This window comes from Gorilla gorilla, chromosome 5 (assembly GCF_029281585.2).
Source record: "Gorilla gorilla gorilla isolate KB3781 chromosome 5, NHGRI_mGorGor1-v2.1_pri, whole genome shotgun sequence".
Lineage (NCBI taxonomy): Eukaryota > Metazoa > Chordata > Mammalia > Primates > Hominidae > Gorilla > Gorilla gorilla.
In genome coordinates, this window is record NC_073229.2 from 50,645,039 (window position 1) to 50,670,482 (window position 25,444).

The 25,444-nt window shown below is 44.7% G+C and overlaps 2 protein-coding genes across 5 annotated transcripts; both read right to left on the bottom strand.

Moving 5' to 3' along the window:
* Nucleotides 1–1,671: 1,671 nt before the first annotated feature.
* On the bottom strand, nucleotides 1,672–25,444 carry MHC-DMB (HLA class II histocompatibility antigen, DM beta chain). 2 transcript variants are annotated; one of them, XM_055390136.2, is made up of 9 exons: nucleotides 25,327–25,444; nucleotides 12,170–12,357; nucleotides 12,007–12,068; nucleotides 7,787–11,180; nucleotides 5,728–6,009; nucleotides 4,216–4,500; nucleotides 2,577–2,693; nucleotides 2,383–2,418; nucleotides 1,672–2,028 (listed from the first exon to the last, which is right to left on the bottom strand). In XM_055390136.2, the coding sequence occupies exons 4-9, from the start codon at nucleotides 7,839–7,841 to the stop codon at nucleotides 2,012–2,014; spliced, it is 792 nt and encodes a 263-aa protein (XP_055246111.1). In that variant the 5' UTR covers nucleotides 7,842–11,180; nucleotides 12,007–12,068; nucleotides 12,170–12,357; nucleotides 25,327–25,444; the 3' UTR covers nucleotides 1,672–2,011. The 2 variants fall into 2 exon arrangements, with proteins under 2 accessions (XP_055246111.1, XP_063563572.1); XM_063707502.1 differs by lacking the exons at nucleotides 2,383–2,418; nucleotides 12,007–12,068; nucleotides 12,170–12,357; nucleotides 25,327–25,444 and having other exon boundaries at nucleotides 7,787–11,325.
* On the bottom strand, nucleotides 15,664–25,403 carry LOC101139685 (HLA class II histocompatibility antigen, DM alpha chain). Of its 3 annotated transcripts, none has more exons than XM_063707501.1 (6): nucleotides 25,327–25,403; nucleotides 20,111–21,947; nucleotides 17,589–17,873; nucleotides 16,680–16,958; nucleotides 16,323–16,448; nucleotides 15,664–15,917 (listed from the first exon to the last, which is right to left on the bottom strand). In XM_063707501.1, the coding sequence occupies exons 2-6, from the start codon at nucleotides 20,196–20,198 to the stop codon at nucleotides 15,913–15,915; spliced, it is 783 nt and encodes a 260-aa protein (XP_063563571.1). In that variant the 5' UTR covers nucleotides 20,199–21,947; nucleotides 25,327–25,403; the 3' UTR covers nucleotides 15,664–15,912. The 3 variants fall into 3 exon arrangements, with proteins under 3 accessions (XP_063563571.1, XP_063563570.1, XP_063563569.1); XM_063707500.1 differs by having other exon boundaries at nucleotides 16,320–16,448; XM_063707499.1 differs by lacking the exons at nucleotides 20,111–21,947; nucleotides 25,327–25,403 and adding an exon at nucleotides 19,446–20,104 and having other exon boundaries at nucleotides 16,320–16,448.

The following is a 25,444-nucleotide window of genomic DNA, read 5'->3' on the forward strand; positions in this document are numbered from 1 at the left end:
TGGAAGCTGTCCCGTTAGCTAACTCTCTACTTCCTTTCTCTGGGATCCTGTCACTTTGATTCCCACTGCTGTGACTAGAACTAGACCCTTCAGATCTGCAGCTTCTCCTTTAAAACTGTCCAGATAGGCCTAGTGCGGTGGCTCACACCTGTAATCCCAGCACTTTGGGAGGCTGAGGCAGGTGGATCACTTGAGGTCAGGAGATCGAGACCAGCCTGACCAACATGGTGAAACCCCATCCCTACTAAGAAAATACAAAATTAGCCAGGCATGGTGGTGCACGCCTGTAATCTCAGCTACTTGGGAGGCTGAGGCAGGAGAATCGCTTGAACATGGGAGGCAGAAGTTGCAATAAGCCAAGATCATGCCATTGCACTCCAGCCTGGGCAACAAGAGCAAAACTCTGTCTCGAAAAAAAATAAATAAATAAAATAAAAATAATAAATAAAACTGCCCAGATATAGACAAGGCCCAAAGCCCCCCATTCCTAGACTAAACTAGAATTTCAAAAGGAATTTGCTTTGTCAAACAAACAAAAATAAAAACAAAAACAATGAATAGAAAAAAATGAAAATGAAACATAAAAATGGTAAAATGTAGAGATTAAGTTCCTTCCACTGACTTCTTCTGTTAACCCCTTCCAGAAGAGATGCTCTAATTCCAAGGATGCTTCTGAAGAAATTATGGAGGTGTTCCAAATCAACTCATTTCTTGGTTTCTTTTTCTTACCCATATTCTAGTATCTAGCTCTAATTCCAAAAACAATTCCACACCCTAGGTTTCTGTGTCCAGCAGGTGTCGCCCTTCACGGGACAACAAACCACCAGCCAGCATCCTCTCTTCCTTAGGGTGGAGTCCATTCCCCCAAAGGGCTCTCCTTGGTCTTGGGGTAGAAGGGAATGGAACAGTGGCTCTGAAGAGATGTGTGCTCACCAGCATGACGGTCTTCAGAATAAAGTAATCTGCTACTTCCAGCTCAGGTAGACAAACATCCTACAGAAATCTGTTCTTTGACCTTGGACAAGTCACTTAAATGTCTCTGAGCCTCACATCTTTTGTCTGTAACATAGAGGGAAACAATCTGTCCCTTGTGTGGTTATTGTGAGAAGAGAATGAGCTACAAATATAAAGGTCTGAGACCAGTGCCTAAGACATAATAATCACTCAAGCTATGTTCCCTTCTGCATTCAGGGTATGGAAGAAATAACTGTCTAGAACTCAATCTGGAGTTAAGCTCTGTCCCCTGAATCCTGAGGGGTATGAGGGGTCTGCCTTACGGTTGTGATGAGGATCAAAGCACCTGGTACAATGCCTGGCCAGAAAGTTGAATAATCGAAAATAGCTAACGTCACTATTGCAGGCTGGCTATGTGCCTGGCGGTGTTCTTAGCCATTTACAAGTATGAACTCATTTAATCCTCATAAGATCCTGTATGAGGTGAGTAAGCTGTTAATTCCCTTCCTTGCCCATACTCTGTGACTCCAACCCACCACAGTTGAATTTCTCCTTATGAATTATAAATCAGAAAACGGCCCCAAATTCTGTCATGTCTAAGTGGGAAAATGGAAGAAGGCATTGATTTCTCCCCTACTCAAGCAGAAGAGAGTTAACCTCAGTCCTTGCTTTGCCCATATTCCTTCCCCAGGGCCCCAGGAAGAAGACATGGAAAAACAATATTTCCACCAAAGTTTATTTCTCTGAAACAATCACCAGTTGCTGTCCTCTATGGCACACTGAGGGCCCCAGGAGGGTCTTTAACTCCCTTCCTCAGATTATATTCATCCCAGAAATATAGCCTTGGACAATAATTTGGTTACAGCATAGTCCCAGGAATGAGGTCCCCCAAGTTGCTAAGTTTTACATAGGGGAGACTGGGAAATTCAAAGAATTGGATGGAGAAACCATACGATCCAAGATAATGTCAGGGGGTTGAAGATGTTGGAGAGGCATGGTAGCATCATTGAGTTTGAATCTCCTTCTCACTTGGAGTGGAAGTTGTAGGATTCTGCCTCTAGGAAATGTGCCATCCTACAGAATAAATAAAAGGGAGATAATGAGGCTTCAACCCAACTTGCCCCCATCGTTTGTCACTGTAACCATCCCATGCCTTAATACAGTGATACTGAAAACTCTAGGGCACCAACAACTAATACAAAGGAAGCACCTTCAGCCTCCTCTCCACAGACATCCCACTTGGTAGAAGAGGAGGATGCTCCTTCCTGCTCTTAATCCTAGCAATGGCAGCTTAAATCATGCCCTTGCCTAGATCCTCATGGAAGCTCACCCATATAATAATCAAGATTAGTTGAACCCAACACTGACCCCTCTAACCCGCACCCCTACCAAAGGACAAGTAGGGAAACAGACCAACAGAGATGTTACCTTCTGAATAATTGGACCCAGGAAGAGGAGTGTAACCTAAGAGAGGAAGATACTTGATTATACCAGTCTTTGTGGATGAAAATATCTAGCAGTGTTCACAGCAAATGCGGTAGGAAGGAGAGAGTTAATCACAAACAGAAAGTAAGCAGAGAGTGGGACCAAGAGTGGGGATGGGACTTCAGGGAGTCACTCACTAGAGTGGCCAGCTCTCCGCCAGCTGATCACACCAAGAGAGAAGATGATGAGGCCCAGGCCCAGAGTCACTGCAGACACAGAAACCTTCAGGGTCTGCATGGGGGACAGCCCAGGTGCTGCAAAAAATAGAAACTTACTTGACCCAGTTCCTGTTGCTCACCCCCAGGGCAATTCCATTTATTGCAGCCACCTCTCAGTGGGTTAAAAGGTCCTTTATCCCAGCTCCAAGGGTCTAGCTCACACCACCCACTCCCAAGAAAACGATCTTTCTCAAATCAAACCCTCGTCCCATGGACCTCTACTCCTAGAGTAAGCCTGGGGAACCCATCTCCCCAGAATTAGCATTCTGGCTTCCAGGTCCTCTCTAATACAGTGGGGCCTCTCAAGGCATCCTCTTTCCTTCCTTTACCCCAAAGCCATCCTTATCAGGATAAAGGGCTCCTCACTGTCCTCTCCATTGCCCCCATGGTAACAATGTTTGCTTCCTTACTTTCTCCAACTGAGCAGCTTCCTATTACACTGTCTTACCACATGTCTTAACCTCCAGTGGATCCATCCTGTGAGTTATCTTACTACTTGTGTACCTTCTACATCTAGATCTCTCCCATGTGTCCTTTCAGAGTTTGTCTCCATCCCACTCCACAGCCCCTGCACTTCCTTGGGCTGGTCCTGTTCTGAATCATGTCCCACTCAGATTCTTTTCCCATGATAAAATGAACACTCCACTACTAAAGGGAGGTTCTTGTGCATGCTGTGAGGAGACGTTCCCCAGGAAAGTTCAAGTGAGCATGTGATTTCCACTCTCTTCTCTGTTCTCCATTCCCTTCCCAACTGCCCAGCAAGAAACAACACTTCCCACAAGGGGAAACCTGGTTACAGCAGCTGATCTGAGATCCTGTTCTCTGGCCCTTTGTAGACACCCTTCCTCTTCCTCATTTCTTCCTCTTTCTTTTCCAAGAGTCCCCAAAGCTGTGTGCAACTTCTCACGATACCTTTAACTACTCCCGACACTGAGTTCAAACAGTGTTTGAACTGTAATTAATTCTTTATCCACTGGCCCCTGAGCATGCATGCCAAATGGTCTGCCAGCCGTGGCTTTACTACTCCCGTATGCTTGGTAGAGCAGGCCAAATGCAGTACTGCCCCACACCAAGAAAAGCCCCCCTTCTTCAACCTTCATCATTCCTTCAGCTCCCATCTGCTTCTGGCACCAGAATAGTTGAAATCTAAGGAGGCTAGAATAGTGTATTACAATTTGGGGTTCTGAAAATATGATTGCCAAATTTACATCCTCATTTCAAAGCAAGCACGCTCCCCTCTCACCCTCAAACATAGACGCAGCAACATCAACCACACCACCAGAGCAACAATAGCACAGACTAAATATTAAATTGGTGCAAAAGTAATTGCGGTTTTTGCCACTGAAAGTAATGGCAAAAACTGCAATTACTTTTGCACCAACCTAAATATTTCCATTTCTTTATCCCATTTCCCCATTCTGGTCCTAAGCCCCCCCATAAGTTCCTCCAGACTCAGTCCCCATTTTCAGCACTTCGCTGTCTACCATGTACCATGTATCGATCCACATCTCATTTTCTCTGCTTTGACCCTAATTCCATCCATCTGCCATACACTTACTCCAGTCCCGAAGGATGGGCTCAGGAGCCCCAATGTGCTCTACCACACAGGTGTAAGTGTCCCCATAAGAGGGGGTTAAGGCTAAATGGGAGAGGGTCTGGTATGTCCAGTCTCCATTGGGCTGGGCAGTCTTGTGTGCACTGCTGTGAGGCATGACAAGCTTCCCGTTCTTCCTCCACGTGATAGTCACTTCTGCTGGATAGAAGCCCCACACATAGCAGGCCAGCATCACAGGCTCCCTCGTGTTAAAAGGAGTGGTTTTGGCTACTTGCACAGATGGTGGCCCTGCATAGGAGAAAAAAACATGTTTAGGAAGGAGGGTGACATTCTGGCTGCTTCCTCAACCTGGTTTCTTTCCTATCGCAACTCTTCGTAGATTTTGCAACCCACTTTCCACCCCAGCCCCCTCTGCCATGCTGCCCCTTGAAGGGGAACCATTAGAATGTATTCCTGCATTACTCTTTCTTCTCTTCCATTCCTTCATTGCCCCTTTCTTTCTTTCCTCCTCCAGAATTATGTTTGATTACAATTAGTAAAAGCCAGATCTGAATTGCAAGCTGTTCTAGAAGTTGTTGTATTTATTTCAAGTACATAAACTGGAAAGTATTTGAAATAAGGAAGCTAAGAGTAATCCAGAGTTGTACATTGGGTTTTTTTAAGGTGGAAAAGGAATTTTTCTCCAAATCTTGTTTAATACGTTCATTTGCTAGTTAAAGCTTTTTCTCCTCACATAGTTTAAGGAAACAAGCCTAACTTAGGACTCACTCTTAAATTTGGAATGAATGTAGTCAGACTAATGAGATTGCTAATACTGCCATCTTTTACTAATTTACTCTCCTAGGTGATCCTCTTGCTTGCCTCTATCTTGACATTTTTCAAACACAATCTTAAATAAAAATCCAAGAAATTATGTTAAAATGCAGATTTCCTAGGCTGTATCCCCAGATACTTTCTTTCAACAGATCTGGAGTGGTACTAAGGGGCTTGCATCTTTAACAAGCACCTCCTCCAGGCAATTCTGAGAAAGGTGGTTCAGAAACCACCCTTGAGACACACTGTTCTGTACTGTGGAGATCTTCAAGTTTACTTTCACAAACTTCAAGCCATTGTCAATGCAAGAGTTTAAGGGTGAGAAAAAGCATGTGTCAGAATCCCCTGGGATTCCAAATATTCCCATGCCTGGGCCCACATCAGATCTGGAACATCAAAATCTGGGATAACAAGGCAAGAACATCTTGGGTATGCATCTTGAGATGCCCCAGCCTCTGCATAAGCTCCCCACATGGCTCCTCGCGGTTCAAGCCTCACCTCCCCTTCTTTATTCCTGTTCCACTCACGTCAGCCACCTTGTTCCCCTTGAGGTTCAATCCTCCGTCTTTCTACATTTCAGATCCACACATTTTCTCTTATTTGCTGCTCAAATCTCAAACCCCTGGGCCACTGTGGGATCCTCCCTGGCCTGCCCTCCTAACTGCACTTCCTGGTAGCCCCTCTGCACCCCTCTCTCCTCACGTGTCCTGTTGGTCAGTGATCCCCAGAAGGGCTGGGTGTGTGTGGCACAATTCTGAAGCCCATTGCGCAAGCGCTGCATCAGGGTGTCTTGTTGGTTGAGGTGCTGTGAGAGGACATTCGCCAAGCTATTCAGCACCCCAAATTCGCAAGGGGCCATCTTATTCTCCTCTGGATCCCAGCAGGTCAGCAGATCCTTGTTGAAGGAGATGCAGTATGTGAAATCCTTTGGAGTCCCAGCATCATCCAACAGACAGGTGCTTTCCACGTGGGCCACGAAGCCACCTAGAGGAGCCAGGGAAGGGAGAACAGGTCAATGTCTTCTACTGGCCTGGCAATAAATAAATAATAAATATACACAAATAATAAATATATAAAACATACAGACGTATATTTAGGAGCTCTGCACAGAGCTTTGTCTTTGACCCTGGTTCCTGACATAGAGTGCCTAATCGCTTAGAATTTCCTAGATAACAGGAGTGTCTTTTGTTCTAATGAGGTACTCTTGGTGGGCTCCTGCAGGAGGGGCTGGTCACCAGAAAGACGAAGTCATGATTAGAAGTCTGGAACTTTTAGTCCCATCCCCCATACTCCCTGAAGGGGAAGGGGCTGGAGATTGAGTTAATAATCAGTCATGCCTACGTGATGAAGCCTCCATAAAAATCCCGGAACTATGGAGTTCAGAGAACTTCTCAGTTGGTAAACACATCCACATGCCAGAAGGTGAAGTACCCAATTCTGTGGGGACAGAGCTCCTGTGATTGGGAACCTTCCAGATCTGGTATCTCTTCATCTGGATGTTCATTTGTATGCTTTAAAATACCCTTTGTTAAAGGATGCAAAATTATGATCTAGTGTTCTATACCACTGTGGGATGACTGTCATTAACAATAATACATTATATCATTTCAAATCGCTAGAAGAAGGATATGGAATGTTTCCAACACAAAGAAATGATAAATGAGATGATGATCTGATCTGATCACTGTACATTACATGTACTAAAACATCATTATCCACCCCATGAATATGTATAATTATTATTATCAATTAAAATATCCTTTGTAAAAAATCTACAATAATAAGTAAACTTTTCCTGAGTTCCATAAGCCACTTTAGCAAATTATCAACCCCAAGGAGGGGGTCATGGGAACCTCTGATTTGTAGGCAAGTTGGACAGAAGATGTGGGTAATTTGGGAACCTACTACTTGTGATTGGTGTCTGAAATGGAGGTGGTCTTATGGGACTGAGTCTTTAACCTTTGGTGTCTATGTTAACTCCAGTTAATGTCACAATGGAATTGAACTATAGGATATCCAGCTAATATAGGAGAATTGGTTGGTATGAGTAATAAAAAAAAAAACCTCACACAGTTGGTCAAAGAAGTGTTGAGTGTGAGCATATAGAAGAAAAAAAGTTGATTTTTCCTATATTCAGCTGAGAACCTAAGCCTTGGTGACATCCAGCTAGTCTGGAACAGATTTCCTGCTCAGGGAACATCTACTGACCAAGCTCATACACTGAAGTTTCTGAAAGTCTGATTTGAGGGAGTCAGTAGAAGTAGTAGATAAGTTTTTAGATCCAGTCTCCTCTTTATGCAAGACTAAGCACAGGGATAGGAGTAGCCCCCCGAGATTATTTGCATGTTTAAACATGACAATTTGCCCAGAACACAGACCTTCAGTAAGACAAATTATTGAGAGAGAAAAAGGGTCAAGAGAAAGAGTCAGCCTTCTACTGTGCTGGAAATACTAAATATTCACTTCGCACATATTTATGAAGCACTTGCTGCATGCAGGCACTGTGCTAGGAGCTGAGGAGGCAGCAATAAATAAGATGAACATTGTCCTTGCCTATATTCCAGCAGGGAATATACACTGCACAGATAATTATACAGATTAATTACATTAAAATTGCTACAAAGGTAAAGTACAAAGTGCTATAGGAATGTATACCAGGGAGACAAACTATCTGGGGTGTCAAATGCAATTACAAAACGGAACACCCTTACCCTGAAACAGGAGCAGGGGAAGGGAGAGTCCCCAGAAGAAGTGTCCTTACCTGCTCCTGTGCAGCCCAGGCTGAGCCCCAGCAGCAGTGGCAGGAATGTGATCATGCTCTGCTCTGTAAAGATGCCGGGAGTTCAGTCCCCTGGACCAGCTCTTCCAGTGCCCGTGGGTCCTCGCCTGTCCCAGAAGCCCCAGCCTGGGTAGATGATCTTCAGACACTGAGCAGAATACTATATTGGCCGGGTCCCTTGACCCCCCAAATGAGTGATTTGGGGATACCCAGCCCCTAGATATTAAATCTGTTCCTTCCAGCTCACGGGAGTCCAGTGTCCCAAACAGGGACAGATTGGCTAGGTAGGCAGGGACAGATGTAGAGACAAATCGCTGAGTGCCTCAGCCTAGCATCATCAGTTACTAGGTAAACGTCATCCTGCCTTAGTCTTAGACAACAGGTTTCCTGGTCTCTCTTAATTCTTTTTCTGCAGAACAACCAGTAGATTTCCGTAGATTACTGGAGAGAATAATCGCAATATTCCCAGGATGTATGCAGCCTGGGCTGCCCACTGGTTTAACTTTTTCTTCTCAATGCTCTCCCAAAAGACCAGGACCAGATAACCTCTCCTATTCCTTACAGGGAGGTTACCCAAGAAGATAATTACAAAAACCCTTGTCTGTCCTGAGATGAGAGGACCCAGAGCCCTTCTGGGGCAGGTGGCAGAGGCAGGGCTGCTGAGAAGGAAGAAGGCACAGACAGAGTACAGAATTGTCTGGTCTCAAAGCAAGACTGCAGAACAAGGGAAGCAGCGCCACCACAGAGATCAGGAATAGGGGCCTGGAAAATCCCTCCATGGGCCTCCATTGTTGCTTCTGTTCTAGCCAGTCAAGCTTCATTTCCTCCTCAGTTATAAGAGCTGCTTTCCGGAGCTAGTAAACCATATCCTCCTACACTCTGAGCAATCTCACGGGGTAGACGGCAGGTTAACACCTCTCAGACTCCTTGAAAAATAGCTGGTGACGGGTCAGTGCCCAGAGCTCACCTGCCTTCCGCCAAACTCTAAACACCCCTCTGTGTTTCCCCTACTATACCCTGTTCCCTGGGGGCAGGTCCCTGCATTATGAAGCCACTAGGAAAATGAGATAAAGCTTTCCTACTTTTCTTCCCCTGAAAAGACAGATTTTGTTTTTTATTTTTTGAGAATACCAAGTAAGATTTTATTTTTTATTTATTTTTAATTATTTTAACCTTTGTTTTAGGTTCAAGGGTACACATGCAGGTTTGTTATATAGGTAAATTGTGTGTCATCAGGATTTGGCATAAAAATTTATTTCATCACCCAGATAATAAGTATACTATCTGATAGGTAGTGTTTTGATCCTCTCCCTCCTCCCATCCTCCACCCTCAAGTAGGGCCCAGTGTCTATTATTCCCTTTTTTGTGTCCATGTGTACTCAATGTTTAGCTCCCACTTATAAAAGTGAGAACATGCAGTATTTCATTTTCTGCTCCTGTGTTAGTTTGCCTAGGATAACAGCCCCCAGCTCCATCCATGATGCTGCAAAAGACGTGATCTCGTCCTTTTTTGTCTGTGTAGTATTCCATGGTGTATATGTACCACATTTTCTTTATACAGTCTACTGTTGGTGGGCATTTAGGCTGATTCCATGTCTTTGCTATTATGAATACTGCTGCAATGAGCATTTATGTGCATGTGTCTTTATGGTAGAACAATTTATACTCCTTTGGGTATATGCCTAATAATGGGATTGCTGGGACGAATGGTAGCTCTGTTTTAAGGTTCTTGAGAAATTGCCAAACTGCTTTCCTCAATGGCTGAACTAATTTATGTTCCCACCAGCAGTGTATAAGCCTTCCGTTTTCTCTGCAACCTCTCCAACATTTGTTATTTTTTGACTTTTTAATAATAGCCATTCTGACTGGTGTGAGACGGTATCTCATTATGATTTTGATTTGCATTTTTCTAATCATTAGTAATGTTGAACATTTTTTCATATGCTTGTTGGTCACGTGTGTGTCTTGAAAAGGCAGATTTTATGTATTTGCGTATTTATTTTTTTCACAGGTTTTTTTTTTGAAAGTCTCACTCTGTCGCCTAGGCTGGAGTACAGTGGGATAATCTCGGCTCACTGCAATCTTCGCCTCCTGGGTTCAAATGATTCTCATGCCTCAGCCACTTGAGTAGCTGGGGTTACAGGCATGTGCCACCACTCCTGGTTAATTTTTGTCTTTTTTTTTTTTTTTTTTTTTGGTAGAGACAGGGTTTCATCATGTTGGCCAGGCTGTTCTTGAACTCCTGACCTCAAGTGATCCACCCACCTCAGCCTCCTAAAGTGCTGGGATTACAGGCATGAGCCATCGTGCCTGGCCTGAAAAAGCAGATTTTAAACGGCAATTCATTCTTCTATCCCATTGTGAACTATACAGTTGATGGATTTTCCATCACTAACTTGAAACTCTAAATTGGCTTCCTTCTGCTCCCCAGTAGGTTTCAGGGCTGCCTCTTCACATCTTAGTTTCTGAGAACTCTTGGATTTTATTAAATAGTGAGCTAAACAAAAGAGGATGTGGAAGGGGCCCCTTGACACCACACTTACCTGCCCTCCCTCAAAGTCCCTGATCTCAGGAAAATCTAATACCTATGAAGAAAATGGGGATAAAAAATGCATACAAAGATTATTACCAAAAACGAAAGATTCGTTGTGTAACTAATTGAGATTAACTGAAGCTCTGCCATAGCTCCCAGCCACTGCCCCCACTCACCTTGCTTATGTACTCTAACTCTGCTAACGAACCGTCAAGTGTGTTGGAATGGGCAGAATATGGGGTGGGGAGTGAATAATCTGTAGAGCTTCTACAGATACAGTGCTAGGTAGGTCCTTTCTATAATATCTCATCTCATCTTAAAAGACTTGTTGGCCGGGCGTGGTGGCTCACGCTTGTAATCCCAGCACTTTGGGAGGCTGAGGAAGGCATATCACCTGAGGTCAGGAGTTTGAGACCAGCCTGGCAAACATGGTGAAACCCCGTCTCTACAAAAAATACAAAAATTAGCTGGGTGTGGTGGCGCGTGCCTGTAATCCCAGCTACTCTGGAGGCTGAGGCAGGAGAATCGCTTGAACCTGGAAGGTGGAGGTTGCAGTGAGCCGAGATCGTGCCACTGCACTCCAGCCTGGGTGACAGAATGAGACTGTCTCAAAAACAAACAAACAAACAAAAACTTGTTAATTGTCCTCATTTCCCAGGTTGGAAAACAGGTCCAAAGATTCACACCCAAGGTCTAAAGGCTGTAACTCCTCTTCTTATACAGCTGTTACACATGCATGTGTGTACACACACACACATATACGCACTCTCTTGAGCATGCCCACACACTCACTACATCCTGGAACTGGGATGGCTCAAATAAAGGGAGTTAGTGAGGCCTCTGCTGAGAAAGAGAGAAAGAGAAGAGTCACAATCCATAACCCAATTCACCCAAGTCTTATCTTTCCTGTCCTCAGAGTTCCTTCTGCTCTGAGAACCACCTTCCCTTCCACTTTCTCTTTTGACAAGTTTCAAAACTGAATTTTCCCCCACACCCCCCCAGTACATTTCCCCCTCACATTCCTCCCCATCCTGCCCAGGTAAGCTGTTAGCCTAACCTTATAGGAACCAAGTCCTGGGATCCTTTTCAATGTCTACAAAGCCTAGCCCTGGCAAGGGAGCACCGGCTGTGTGGTCCTGTGCCAGCACTGAACATGGCCCTAGCCAGTAACAGTGAGGCTGAATGTAGTTCCCTCTTATGTCTAGATCTCTGCTCCGGCAGTCAAAGGAGATGTGAAACCTTCTGTGAGGCCACAACAGGAAATGGTAGGAGAGGATTTCACTTCTCTATTAATTCAAACACTGAGGGAGCTTTTTAGAATAAAGAAGGACAGAAAACCCAGACACCTGTGCTCAGCAGTGTTTTCCTTCCTCTCCTCCTCCCAACCCTTCCATTTTTACAGATATAGCTCTGTCTTTCCACCTCTAGCCAATGCAAAATAACATTTCAGTTGCTCTGTCCATTGTTACTTATTTGTTAATTATTGATATAGCACCGGGACCAAAGAGGTATGGAGCCCCAACCAGGTTCCCACATGTTGCCTTTCTTTTATTGCCTCTACACAGCCACCCAAAGAGTGAGTCCTCTCCTTTCCCATTTCCTCTGCCCTTAGCCTGACCACCACATGCCTGCAGTAAACTAGTCCCAGGGTTTGTGTGCAAAGCATTACCGGGAACATTCAGAGTGAGAAGATACGGATTCTGCCCCCATATCGCTTTGCTTGTAGGTCAACTGGGGAGTGAGAACAAACACTTTAAATAGTTTATATTAAAGTAAGTAAGCAATAAGAGAGCAATAAGGCCAGTGGTCTTAAAAGAGAAGAGAGAAATCACCATGGACATGGTAGACAGGGAGTACTCTCAGTTGAGAGGGCCTGGAATGAGCCTTGAATACTGGGCTGGATTTGTGTTGGAGAGGAGGAAGGCAGTTGGCATCGTAGGTCTGGTGTATAGCTCCACAAGCTTGACAATGCTGTGAGGTGCCATCAGGGAGGAGGTGTCCTACGAGGAGCCTGGGTTAGCTAAAACAAAGACAAGCTACAATAATGTCACTGGCACTGCACGTTGGAGGAAGTCACAAATGTGATTTCTTGTTTTTTTCTGAGAGTATGGCCATAATAATAAATCTCTTCTAGGCACTTCCTAAAGTTGCTCCATGTCAGTTCTCAGGTTCTTGGGGCAGATGGTTTTAACTGAAGTCTCCATTTTATAAACACAAAATTGCTCAACCAGTTAATCATGCCTCATAGCATAAGACCACATTCGTGACTTCAGTGTCTTTTCAAAACTACACACACCTACATCCTGCCAAGATTATATTACTTGCCCAATCTGTCCAATCCCCACCCCACCCCTGCCATCTACCCCTTACCTCACCTCTGCCCACACACACACCCTCCTCCCCTGTCAGGATTCACTGCTCTAGACTCTGACCTTTGGATTATAGTTTCTGTAGTCAGTTCACCATCCTTCCAACCTACAGTCAAATTATTTGAACTACTAGGGATAGTCTATCTGATTTGCCACTATTTTCCCTTTTTTAATGTTATTTTTTGCCACCACAACTATTGAAAAATGCTATCTTCATCTTACCCATGAGAAAATGGAGGCAGAGGGAGGTTAAGTGGTTGCCCAGATTTACCCAGATACTGAGTAATAAATCCATTACTTGAACTCAGGATTTATTACTTTAAATCCTGTATTGCCAATAATCAATTGGAAAATAACTGAAAATTGCCTATTTATAATAACAATAAAAACCATAGCATATTTATGAATTAACATATAAAATATAAGAATTTTAAGAAAAAAGAAAACTTTATTGAAGTGCACAAAGAACTGAGAGGTGTAGAGATATACAATATTCATGGATAGGCCATGCTAACATAATGACAACCTCTCCCCACATCGCTAACCTAAATGCTACCCCAATTAAAGTAACAGTAGGATTTCAGGAGAATTTAACAAACTGATTATAGAATGTACATGGAAATAAAGTCCAAGAGTATCTTAGAATATTTTGATAAAGAAAAGGAAAATAAGTTTTTTGGGAAGGTGGTGAAGGAATGGAGACTAGTTCTACTAAATAGTAATACATATTAAAAAGCCAAAATGATCAAACAATATGATACTGATTAGTAATGAGAGAAAAGCAAATTAAAACAACAAAATACCACTCTACACCCACCATGTTGCCAACATTTGAAAGTCATATAATTACAAGCATTAGTGAGCATAAAGGGAAATGTGAACTATCTTGCTCTGTTGGTGGGAGTGTAAACTGTTTATGATCCCTGAATTATAGAAATTATAAACTAGTTGGGCAAAAAAATTAACATAGGAAATAAAGCGGCATATCCCAATCCTTAGGTTGAGTGCTTTAAGTCTTGGAAGATTTCAATAAAGAGAAATTAGGGGCAGGTTCATGGAATAAGTTGAACTGGAGTTGGACCTATGGAGTGGGTTAAGACAGGAACAAGATGAGCAGAATAAAGAAAGCATTCTTGTGAGAGGAAAGAGCCTGGGCAAATGCCCTAAACCAAAACCAGATATAATACCTCAAGGAAGAGTGAGGAAAAAAGATTTATTCAAGAATAGCATTCCTGCTGGGAATAGTGAGTAATATTTTTTATTAGAAAAGGGGCACCAGACTAGAGAGGATACTGAGTGCTTCTAGAGTACTTAAGTAACAGTATCATAGAAGGTTTCATCAGAGAGCATCTAATCTAAGCCCATCATTTTACAGATGAAGACTTTGAGGCCCAGAGAGGGGAAGTGACTTGTCTAAAGTCACACAGCATAATAAAGCATTTTAAGGCTTGCCTGACAGGAAATATCTAAATAAGTTGGAAAACAGAGAGACAGAGAAATTAGGAAGAACTAGAAAGCACCACATCTAGAATTACTAACGTGAGAATAAAAAGAAAAACATCTAAAATGGAGAAAATACAATACTTGAAGCTAGTATTGAGGTATATTTCAGAAAAGAGAAAGAAGTCTACGAGGCAACTAAGTTCTCCTCTGAAGATCAAGACCAATAATGATAAGGTTAGGTTATTCAGCACATTTTCTATATGCCAAACACTATTTTAAGCATTCTGTAGATATTAACTTATTTAAGCTTCACAGCATGAGAATATGCTGCCTTATTTCCTATATTAATTTTTTCACTCAACTAGTTCATAATTTCTGTAATTCGGGGATCATAAACAGTTTACATTCCCACCAACAGACCAAGATATTACAGTTCACATTTCCCTTTATCCTCGCTAATACTTATTTGACTTTCAAATGTTGGCAACATGGTGGGTGTAGAGTGGTAAGGTGGACACCATTGTTATCATCATCCTTTTACAGAAAATGACACCAAAGCACAAGTTAAGTAACTTGCCCAAGGGCTCACAGCTAAACGCTGACAGTTACGATTGAATCCCCCAGCAGTCAGGTTCCAGAGCCCATGCTTCTTAACTGGTACACATGATGCTGTTAGAAATGAGATGGTTCAGAGACAGTGCCAACTTCTCTTAGGGAGAATTTAATATTTTCTTTTAGATTAGACTTTAGTACAATGCCAAGAACAGAAACTCCCTCACCAAATAATTGCCCTCTCAACTTTATTGCCACCCTGTCATCCAAAGCAACTCCCAGACCCTAAGGAATGCAAGAAAGCAAGCATATGCAAAGCAATTTACCACCAGTGGTCATGTGCTGCCACCTTTCCTTATCTTCCCAGGACAGCACCTGTGCAGTTCTCCTTGGACAGTTCACTCAGGCCAAGGAACAGATTGTCAGGAAAGACATGTGAATTCTTTGCCTTTCCAGGCTGTTTTCACTTCATGTTAGGGGCTTCATGATACTGTTTTCCCAGAACTGACATAACTGATTGGTATAGCACTTGGGGGCTTATTCTTCCCATCCCTGAGCTTCTGTTTCCCAGTTACGGCGAGGGTTGAAGGGAGTTATATGTTCCTCAGGGCAGCCTATACGAGACATAAACATTTTCACAAACAGTAAAATACACAACACACACACACACACACAAAACACACAAGCAGCTTCCTTAACCATTTTGTAAGCAGATTATTAGAAAATAACTCTGCCTTCGTTTCGCACATATTTTGCACAAACCAACAGACGGAAAAACATCATGTACCGCCAAGACCAGGGAATAAGAGCTCAGCTGGCAAATTAGGGGTTTTCCCTATTTCCCTCCCTAACGAGGTCAAGCTGTGTTCAGGTTAAGGCATGCTGAATTTGAAACAACAACCCACTCAAGTTGAGATATCCAGAAACAAATACCATGAGTTAAGAAAGAAGCCACACTGATATAAAGAAATGAGATTTATTGCCTTGTGGAAGGAAGGGATGTGGTTGTGATAGGCAGGCCACTCTGGGATCCCTGGGATGCAAGCCCAGGGACAGCAGAGTCCCCAAGTGGGAAATCTACACACACACCCCAGGGATGTCCCAGAGACTTCTTCTACCCTAAGAAGAGATCCTGGGCAGGATGTGAGAAATCTGAGCATCCTCTGTTTGGATGGCCAAAGCTGTTGGCATCAAACTCTGATCTGGAAGAATCAGTCTGGGGGAGAGACAGGGATGGAGGAAAGGCATCAGGGGATCCATCCTCCTCCTCCTTCTCCTCCTCCTCCTCCTCCCCAAAGGCCTTGCTCGCCCTGCCTGCACCACACCCTGCAGAAGTTGATCTCTCCTTGTTCCCAAATCATCTCCAAGCACCCTTCCTACAGCACCCCATGATTCCTTTTTTCACTCAAAGCAATTCTTGTGACCCATAACTGTGTGTGTGTAACTGGGTCCCCAACTGGGAAGATGTGCCCCCATGGTGCTGGATACAGGCCCCCACACCCAAGGGCCTGAGGATCACTATATGTCCCCACATGCCACAAAATAATCCTGACACATGCACACATGCACCACTGTATCTGGCTCCCACAGGCTCACCCGCCCCCTCCAGATGACATACCACCTGAGCAAGGCTTCCGGAAGTAGATGATGAGAACAATGCCCACGATGATGCCCAGCACACCCAGGCCAAAGGCCACACCACACAGCACATTCTCCAGCAGATCTGAGGGCAGTGCGTTCCGGGGCACTGGAGGAAATAAGGAGTGGCTCAGCCTGGGGACCTAGTTAGGGAGCCTCCCACCCAGGGAAATGACGTGGGTGTCTGAGATGACATGGGAGAAACTGAGGCATGGGAGACTGGGATGGGCTTAGGGTAGGAATGGACTAAACAAGGTACCAGTGGAGAAAGAAGGCTCCTCCCATGGATCTATCCCTTTTTGCCCCCAAAAGGACCAGAATTCCAGGGAGAAAGCCTCACCCCAATAGGCAATTGCTGTGTAGCGGTCAATTTCGTGAGTCACAATGCAGGAGAAAATGTCAGAAGGTTCTGGTGTGAAGTTTAAGTAAGAAAAGGCCTGGAAGCTGAGTCCATCGACAGCTGAGACAAAAGTAGGCCCAAATCCTTCCACAGGGACGGAATGATGCTGCCAGTTCACTGTCAGCATGGGTGGGAAGAGATTACTGACAAAACAGACCAAAGTGTTGGGCTTGCCAAACTCCAGGGGCTTCAGCGTGAACACTTCAGCGATAGGAAACCCTGGTGGGGGGATTGAAGTGTGGGGGGAAAAAGAGACTAGTTTAGGTGGTATCTCTGTGTTTGGAGGGGCCATGGCATATGGAGGGGAGGGCAGAGAAGAACACAGTGGGTCAGGCTTTGGGAGACAGAGATGAGGGAGGAGCTGGGCTCTGAAAGGAGGTCTTCTTCCAGGCAAGGACTGCAGCTAGACCTAGAAGCAGAGCCAGATCCAGGCTACTCTGCACCCCTCCACCATGACTTCTTTCAGCACTTCCTGTCTAGAGCTCACATTGATGTCTAACCATGCACTTCTTCTCACTAAGACATAGTCACGTCATCAGATATTTCCACTCTTCCCATCATCTTGCTGGGCATAGTAGCACAAGTGTTCATATTCAGTAGGTATCAGTTGGTACCTGTTGAATTCATCACATTCAATACATAGTTCTGAATGCCTACTACATGCTAGGTACTTCTGCCCACCAGAAGAACACAGGGTGCAGACCAAGGCTGGTGGAAAAATTAAGGTGATGAAGAGAACCAGAAGGTATTTGAGACGGGGAGCTGGTATCAAGGGGAATTATTCAGTGTACAGATCAATGAGGTTAAGAATGCAGCCCTCCTCCCTTCACTCCCCAGAAAACTCCTGACCTCTGGACACCGGGATTTTCCCATCAACTTGTGGCCCTATTTGCTGGATCATCGACTCGCAGAACTCTTTGTCAAATAAAATGGCAGGAGCATCTCCCTGTTCCTGAGCCCAGTCAGCAAATTCGGGCAGGCGAGGCACCCGAGTGTTCTGGGAAAAGTTGAAGAAGAAAAGCTGGTCCTCGTCGTAGGCCTCAGACAGTCCTACACCGGGACTCCCATCCTGGCAGTACACTGTGTGCAGGAATGTGTGGTTTTGCAGGTCATCTCGCCACATTGGAGTAGGAGCTGCAAAGGACACAGGGTGAGGTTCAGGGAGGTGGGAGCCTTCTCCTCCAACTTAAAAAACAGCAAGGTGGGGCTAGGCGCAGTGGCTCATGCCTGTAATCCCAGCACTTTGGGAGGCCAAGGTGGGTGGATCACGAGGTCAGGAGTTTGAGACCAGCCTGGCCAGCATGGTGAAACTCCATCTCTACTAAAAATACAAAAAAGTAGCTGGGCATGTTGGCATGCGCCTGTAGTCCCAGCTACTCGGGAGGCTGAGGGAGGAGAATTGCTTGAACCAGGGAGGCAGAGGTTGCAGGGAGCTAAGATTAAGCCACCAGGGAGGCAGAGGTTGCAGGGAGCTAAGATTAAGCCACCAGGGAGGCAGAGGTTGCAGGGAGCTAAGATTAAGCCACTGCACTCCAGCCTGGGTGACAGAGTGAGACTCTGTCCCAAAACAAAACAACAACAAAAACAAGCAAGGCCTGCTTAAGGAGCATGGGCTGAGGTGAGACCCTTTCCTGTGTCTGTTATTTAGACTCCTCCCAAAGGGGGTGAAGAACAAATTATGGCATCTCTCCAAGCTTCCCCTGCCTATAAAAAGGCCAGTTGGCAAAAGTAAAAAGAGTTCTACTTTCTAAAGTGACAGATTCAGGCCAGGCATGGTGGCTCATGCCTGTAATCCCACCACTTTGGGAGGCTGAGGCAGGCGGATTGCTTGAGCCCAGGAGTTCAAGACCAACCTGGGCAACACAGCGAGACCCTGTCTCTACAAAAAATACAAAACCTTAGCCAGGTGTGGTGGCAAACACCTGTGGTCTCAGCTACTCTGGAGGCTGAGGCAGGAGGATTGCTTGTGCCTAGGAGGTTGGGGCTGCAGTGAGCCATGATTGTGCCACTGGACTCCAGCCCAGGTGACAGAATGAGCCCGTCTCAAAAAATATATATATAAAGGCTGGGCGCGGTGGCTCAAGCTTGTAATCCCAGCACTTTGGGAGGCCAAGGCGGGTGGATCACCTGGGGTCAGGAGTTTGAGACCAGCCTGGCAAACATGATGAAACCCCATCTCTACTAAAAATACAAAAATCAGCCGGGTGTGGTGGCATGCGCCTGTAATCCCAGCTACTTGGGAGGCTGAGGCAGGAGACTCTCTTGAACCCCAGAGGCAGGGGTTGCAGGGAGCCGAGATCGCATCACTGCACTCTAGCCTGGGTGACAGAGCGAGACGCCGTGTCAAAAAAAATAAATTAAATAAATCAAATAAAAAATTTAAAAATGTATATATATATAAAATAAAGTGACAGACTCAGAGTCACTGTTCATTGTGTGTTTGGGGGCTGCACAAAGACACCTAGCCAAAGAAGCAAGTGAAAGCCTGCATTCTGCTCACCATGCCATACATCCTGGCATAGGGCTGTATCCTCCCAAACGGGATTCCTTTGTCTAATTCATACCAGGCCACTGTATTGACTAGAGAAGGCCATGGATAGGTTTCTCACTCTTAGAAGGGAAAGAGGAGGAATGGCTACAGCCTCCCCAAGCCATAGATGGGACTGCCTCCCACTATCCCCAGACACAAATGGTAAATTGGAAAACCTGTATCCAGACATTTCTTCAGCCACTTCATTGGCACCAAGCGTCTCTCAAAATGTCTTCTGTTCCTTAACCTACCAGGCCTCCCAAAGACAGCACTGGAAGAAGTGACCCCATAACTGCATAAAATAATCCCTCTTCTTTGAAGCTCTTGGCAGGAATCGCTCAGCCAGCAGGAAACCTTTAACCCAATACCCAGAAAAACAGACATTTGGAGGAAGAGGGATCTTCCAGATTATTCTTCCATTCTGCCCCATCCTCTACAGAGAAGGAAACTAAGACACTTTTCAAGAATCACAAGATAAGTTAATGATAGAAAGCAGAGTAGAATCTTGAGTGGAGGAGTGAAAATAACACTCACTTTGTTCAAATCCCAGCTCTACCAATTTCCAATGGTGTGAACTTGCCCAAATAACTCTGAGTCTCATTTTCTTCATTTGTAAAATGGAGAGAACAATCTCTGCTTCAAGAGATTGTCTTAAATGGAACATGCAAAGCATCTCTGATATCGTTTACCAACCACACATAGCAGCTGTCTTTCCCCACTCCCCTGTTGTTTCCACTGCCTCATAAGACTTCCCACCACTCACAAAGCACAGCACTTTTCCTCACAAAGCTGAGTGGGCTCCCTAGGTTCAGGATGGAAGTAAATAGGAGTACCATCTTACCTTCAGGGACGGCCCAGGAGTGGGGTAGCAGCCACAGAAGTGGTAGCATCTGCAGCAGCGCAGCTCCTTGGTTCTGTTCATGACCCATACCTTCTCGCCACACAGTAGGTAGGAGCTACCAACCCAGCCAACCCAGCTTCCCCAACTCCCTCCCCCAGAGGGTGGCCTTAGATCATGTTTTGCCAGATCATTTCCAATAGGTGCCCTTGTCATTTTGTCTAAACCAATCAGAGAAGCGTAGGGTTTAACATCATCAGTCACTGGGGAGACGCCTGGGGCCAGCAACCTCCTGAAGACTTGGCTGTTTGACCAGCGCAGAGTACGGCATGTAACTGGGCTGGGAAGCCCAGTGGAGGAATGTTGCTTCCTGGTGGAGTTCCCTCTTTGGTTTCAAGCTGTCAGCCTCAGTCTGTAAGCGACCAGCTGGCTCTTCAGAGCAGTGCCACCTCCTGGCAGAATGCTGCAATGGGGAACCGCATCTTCCCCAAGTAAACCCCCAGGGCTCTTCGGACCCTGCCTTCTCCTCCCTCCTGGCTCTTCCTCTTTCTCAAAAAAACTTATTCTCCTTCAGGCATTAGCTCTAATTCATTTGGCAGACATATATTGAAAATACAAGAAATTCTGGGTGTTGGGCCCAGGGCTAGAAATACAAAGATGAATAGGCATAGTCTGCCTTCAAAGAGCTTAGAGTCTAGTGCTGGGGGAGGGGGCCAAGGGATAATTACACGACAATGTAATGTATTCAAATAAGAATGTGCCAAGTGTTTTGGAAGTCGCAATAATTTTATGAGGATGCGGAATAGGAGGAACATAATCAGGCAGGCTCCTAAGTCTTGAAGGAAAAACAATTTGGCCAGCAGAACATGAAGGAAGAGAAAAACACGCCAGGGCAAAGGGTAGGCAGAAGTACAAAGATCACAGGCATCCAGAGGTCCTCTTTGGAGACCCTGTGTACTAGTTGATATGAATGTTGTGAAGGTCGCTTGGGTGTTCCTGTATAATAGGAGGTAACGGGGGGTAGGATGTTGTGATGAGCTACAAATTCGGGCAAGGGCCAGATCACGTGGGCCCTGCTACGCCACAAGGAGGAGCTTGCTTTTACTTAGCAGATGATAGAGATATTAAAACTGGGGAATGACAATCATTTTAGCATTTTGGAAAAAATGTTCTGATTGATATTTCAAACAATGAACTGGAGCTTTTAAAGAATTGAGGCAAAACTGCTGGGCAAGAGTCTATAGCATACCAAGATGAACAGTTGCACATATACACACCACTCCTGTAGCAATACAGCAATAATTTAAATGACAGATAATAAGAGCCTGAATTAAGTCATAATTAGAGGAGGCGGAGGAGATAGAATATCAAGATAATTAGGAAGTAGAATCTAAAGGGTTTGGCTACTGATTAGCTGTGGGAGTGGGAAGGTGGAGGAGTCAAAGATATCTCAGATTTCCAGCGTGGGTGGCTGGGTGGGTGGTCAGGGATGGACTGAATTGAAGCAGAAAAGAATGCCAGGGGAGCAGGTTTACAGAGAGAAAGAGCTTGATTTTGTACATGTTGAATTTGAAATGCCAGTGGAACAGCCAGCTGAAACTGCATGGGAGCGCAGTGAGGCGTGTGGGTATGGACCCCAGGTACGGTCTGAAGACCCTGATTTGAGAGTCATCAGCACAAATGTCGAAGCAGAGGCCATGAATAAGATCACCCAAGTAAACTGTGCAGGAGGAGTGGGAAGTGAAACAAGGACAAAAGCATTCATGGGCTCAAACCCCAAACCTCATACCAGTTATCCAGGATCCAGTCAGGAGCATTTAACTACTTTATGTGCTTCGGACTGAAAGAATTTAATATAGAGAATTGGTTACAAAGGTGTTAAAAGGGCAAGAAGTACAAAAAAAAAAAAAAAAAGGAGAGTCCTAGAAATGTACATTTTAAAAAAAGATTGCTATCTGGAAATCAGAAGCTGCCATCATCCCTGAGCTGGAATCTGTAAATCTACTCATTGCCTTGTGAGAGACACTGTCATAGTCAGTTCCAATCTACTAGAAAGGTGCCACCTCCTTCAAGGCTAGAATCCTTGAGAAGGTACTTCTGCTCAGGAGGCTGGAGTCCTGAGTCTCCCATTCTTCCTGCTGCTACATGTACCAGCTATTGCCAGCCACTGTCACTGTTTAGAGGCTGAAGCAGGATGCTTCTCAGTTTCTCTTGCCTTCTGATCTCCCATCAGTGCCTCCTACTGGCAGAATCGAAAAGGAAGCCAGATGTCCAGGAAGGCTGGGAAACACACACCTGGCTGACTCCTAAGCTAAGCAGTTCAAAACACAGTAAAGGAGGGTGTGTGTGTCACTGAGACAAAAGATAATAACGAGTACACTGAAATACCCTGGTTTGTAAGAATCTGGTGGCACGAGGACCATCCAGAGCACTAAGAAAAGAACAAGGTAGAAGCAGATCAGAGAAATAAAAAAGAGGTGTGCCATGAAGGAGGGCAAGGTCAGCATTTTTAAATGCTACTCAAAAGTCAAGAAAGGATTGAAAAGTGTCCTTAGATTTGGTGATTATGAGATGGGTGACAAATTTATTGAGAGCAGTTTCAGTGTTGTAGTGGGAGTCAACTCCAGATTGTGGTGGGCTGAGAAGTAAGTGGGAGGTGAGGAAGAAACTGTCAGTGTATATGCTTCAAGTTTGTTAGACAAAAGAAAGAGAAAGACAGAAGGGGTGGGGGAAGAGGCAGTGAGAAAGCTCTAATGTGGCAATCAAGTAATCTGAGAAATTAATATATGTGAATATTGTCCATCAGTGTTTCTGAGGCTTTCAAAATTCATACCTTCCATCTTTTTTTTTTTTTTTTAAGACAAAGTTTCCCCTGTTGCCCAGACTGGAGTGCAGTGGCTACTTACAGGCGCAATCATAACTCACTCCAGTCTTGAACCCCTGAGTTCAAGTGATCCTCCCGCCTCAGCTTCCCAAGTAGCTGGGGACTATAGGCACATGCCACTGTGCCTGGCTTCATATCCTCTTTTGATAAACAAGTAATAGCAGCAGTAATAGCCAAAAACAAAAACAACTCTATGACCTCCTAGATATTCTGGAACAGCAATGTGTATATATGTGTGTGTGTCTGTGTGGTGGAGGCAGGGTGCCAGGGAAGGACTAGGGTTTGGAAATCACTGTAACCCTCCAAAAAACAAAAGAACATTTCCCAGTATCCCAACATTCATGCACTAACCCATCAGCAGTTCTGGCAGTGGGGAGATTCAGGCCCCTGCACAGTAGAAAAGAAGTTTATGAGACTACCAGTGGGGAGACATATGGGACACAGCCACCTAGAGTCCTAAACCAGGGGTTAGCAAACTTTTTCTGTAAAGGGCCAGATGGCAAATATTTTAGACATTGTGGGCTATCAGATCTCTGTCATGAGTACTCAACTGTGGCACGAAAGCCTCCATGCACAATATGTAAATGAAGGAGCGTGGCTGTGTTCCTAGTTTCCTCCTAGCTTTTCCTCCCACTTCTTGAGCATCTCCTTCTCAGTCTCCTTCATAGACTCCTTCCTTTCAGCTACTCTTTAAATACTGGTGTTCCCTGGAGTTTTTGTCCTCAACCCTCTTTTTATTTATGGACACTAAAATTCAAATTTCATGTAATTTTCATGTGTCACGAAATATTCATTTGCTTTTTTTTCCCTAACCATTTAAAAATGTGAAGACCATTCTTAGCTTTTAGGCCATTTAAAAACAGGTGGTAGGCAAGATTGTGCTCACAGCCCATAGTGTGCTGAATGATGCTCTACACGTGGTCAGAATTGGTACGAAAACCCCAAATAAACCCACCCTTCAAAGAAAAATTTCAGTCCCCTTATTATTGGATTGGCAATCAGTTAACAAACACTTTGTGCCAGTTACACCAGTCTATTTGGAAGGAGATCTGGGGAAGAACAGGAGAAACTAGACTGGGTGGAAGGGCATAGGAATAGGTACAGCAGACACTGCAATTTCTCTGGGTGAGAGGAACAAGGCAGAGGGGTCCAAGTTCTCCATAGGGAGCACAGTGTAGACAAGACCAAGGTGAGGACAAACATAACCATCCCTCACCAAGACTGTGGTGAGGGGTGGTTAACTCCATTCTCCCCTTCTATAATCTCAGTTTAAATGGTAACAAGTTCAAACATTTATAACTACTCTTCCCTCCATGTAATCCTTCCCCACCAGGGCCTCCCAACTACCTCCATCATAAGTATCTCAAGAATAGTCTCTCATCAGTTTGGAAAGTAATAATTGTCGGCAAGAGATGAGCAAGGCAGCCAGTTCTGCTTTGCAGTAGTTCACTGTCTACTTTGTCATTAGCTATGAATGCCTCTGAAAATAATGGCACAGCACCGGTAAATCCAGGAGGCTCTGGCTTTCTAACACTCAGCTCTGCCATCCCTTTCTAGCATTTAAAAATGGACTCTATTTGGCCAGGTGCAGTGATTCACGCCTGTAATCCCAGCACTTTGGGAGGCCGAGGCGGGTGGATCACGAGGTCAGGAGATCAAGGCCATCCTGGTTAATGGTGAAACCCCATCTCTACTAAAAATACAAAAAAAAAAAAAAGTTAGCCAGGCGTGAGGGCGGGTGCCTGTAATCCCAGCTACTCAGGAGGCTGAGGCAGGAGAATCACTTGAACTCGGGAGGTGGAGGTTGCAGTGAGCTGAGATCATGCCATTGCACTCCAGCCTGGGTGACAGAGCAAGACTCCATCTCAAAAAATAAATAAATAAATATATAAAAAGGACTCTATTTTTTTTCCCCTAGCAGAGTCAAATTTCTTGGAAAAGTCATGGGCAACTGTGGCCCCGCTCTCATACTTGCCATTTAATCTTTTAACTCTCAACAATGCAATTGTTCACCAATACTTTTGTGTTGCCAAATCAAATGAACTAGTCTCTGCAACATCTGACACTGTTGGCCATACCCTATCTCCTAAATTGGTCAAATTTCTGGCATCCCTGATGGCACTCTCTCCTAGTTTTTCCTCCTACTTTTCTGGCGTCCCCTTTTCAGTCCCTTTGGGACTCCTTTCTTTCAGCAACCCTTTAAGTATTGGTGTTCCCTGGAGTTTTGTCCTCAACCGTTACTCTTCTTAGACTATACACTTGCCCTGGATGGTCCTCTCATTTACTCCCACATGCCTTCAGTTACCACCCATTTGCTAATGTCTTCCAAGCTTACCTCTTCAGCTCAGGTCTTGCTCTGAGTTCCACACTACCCATATCCGAACCGCTTCTGGTCAAATCCACTTGGATGCTATGCAACGGCAGTTCTTTTTTTTTTTTTTTTTTTTTTTTTA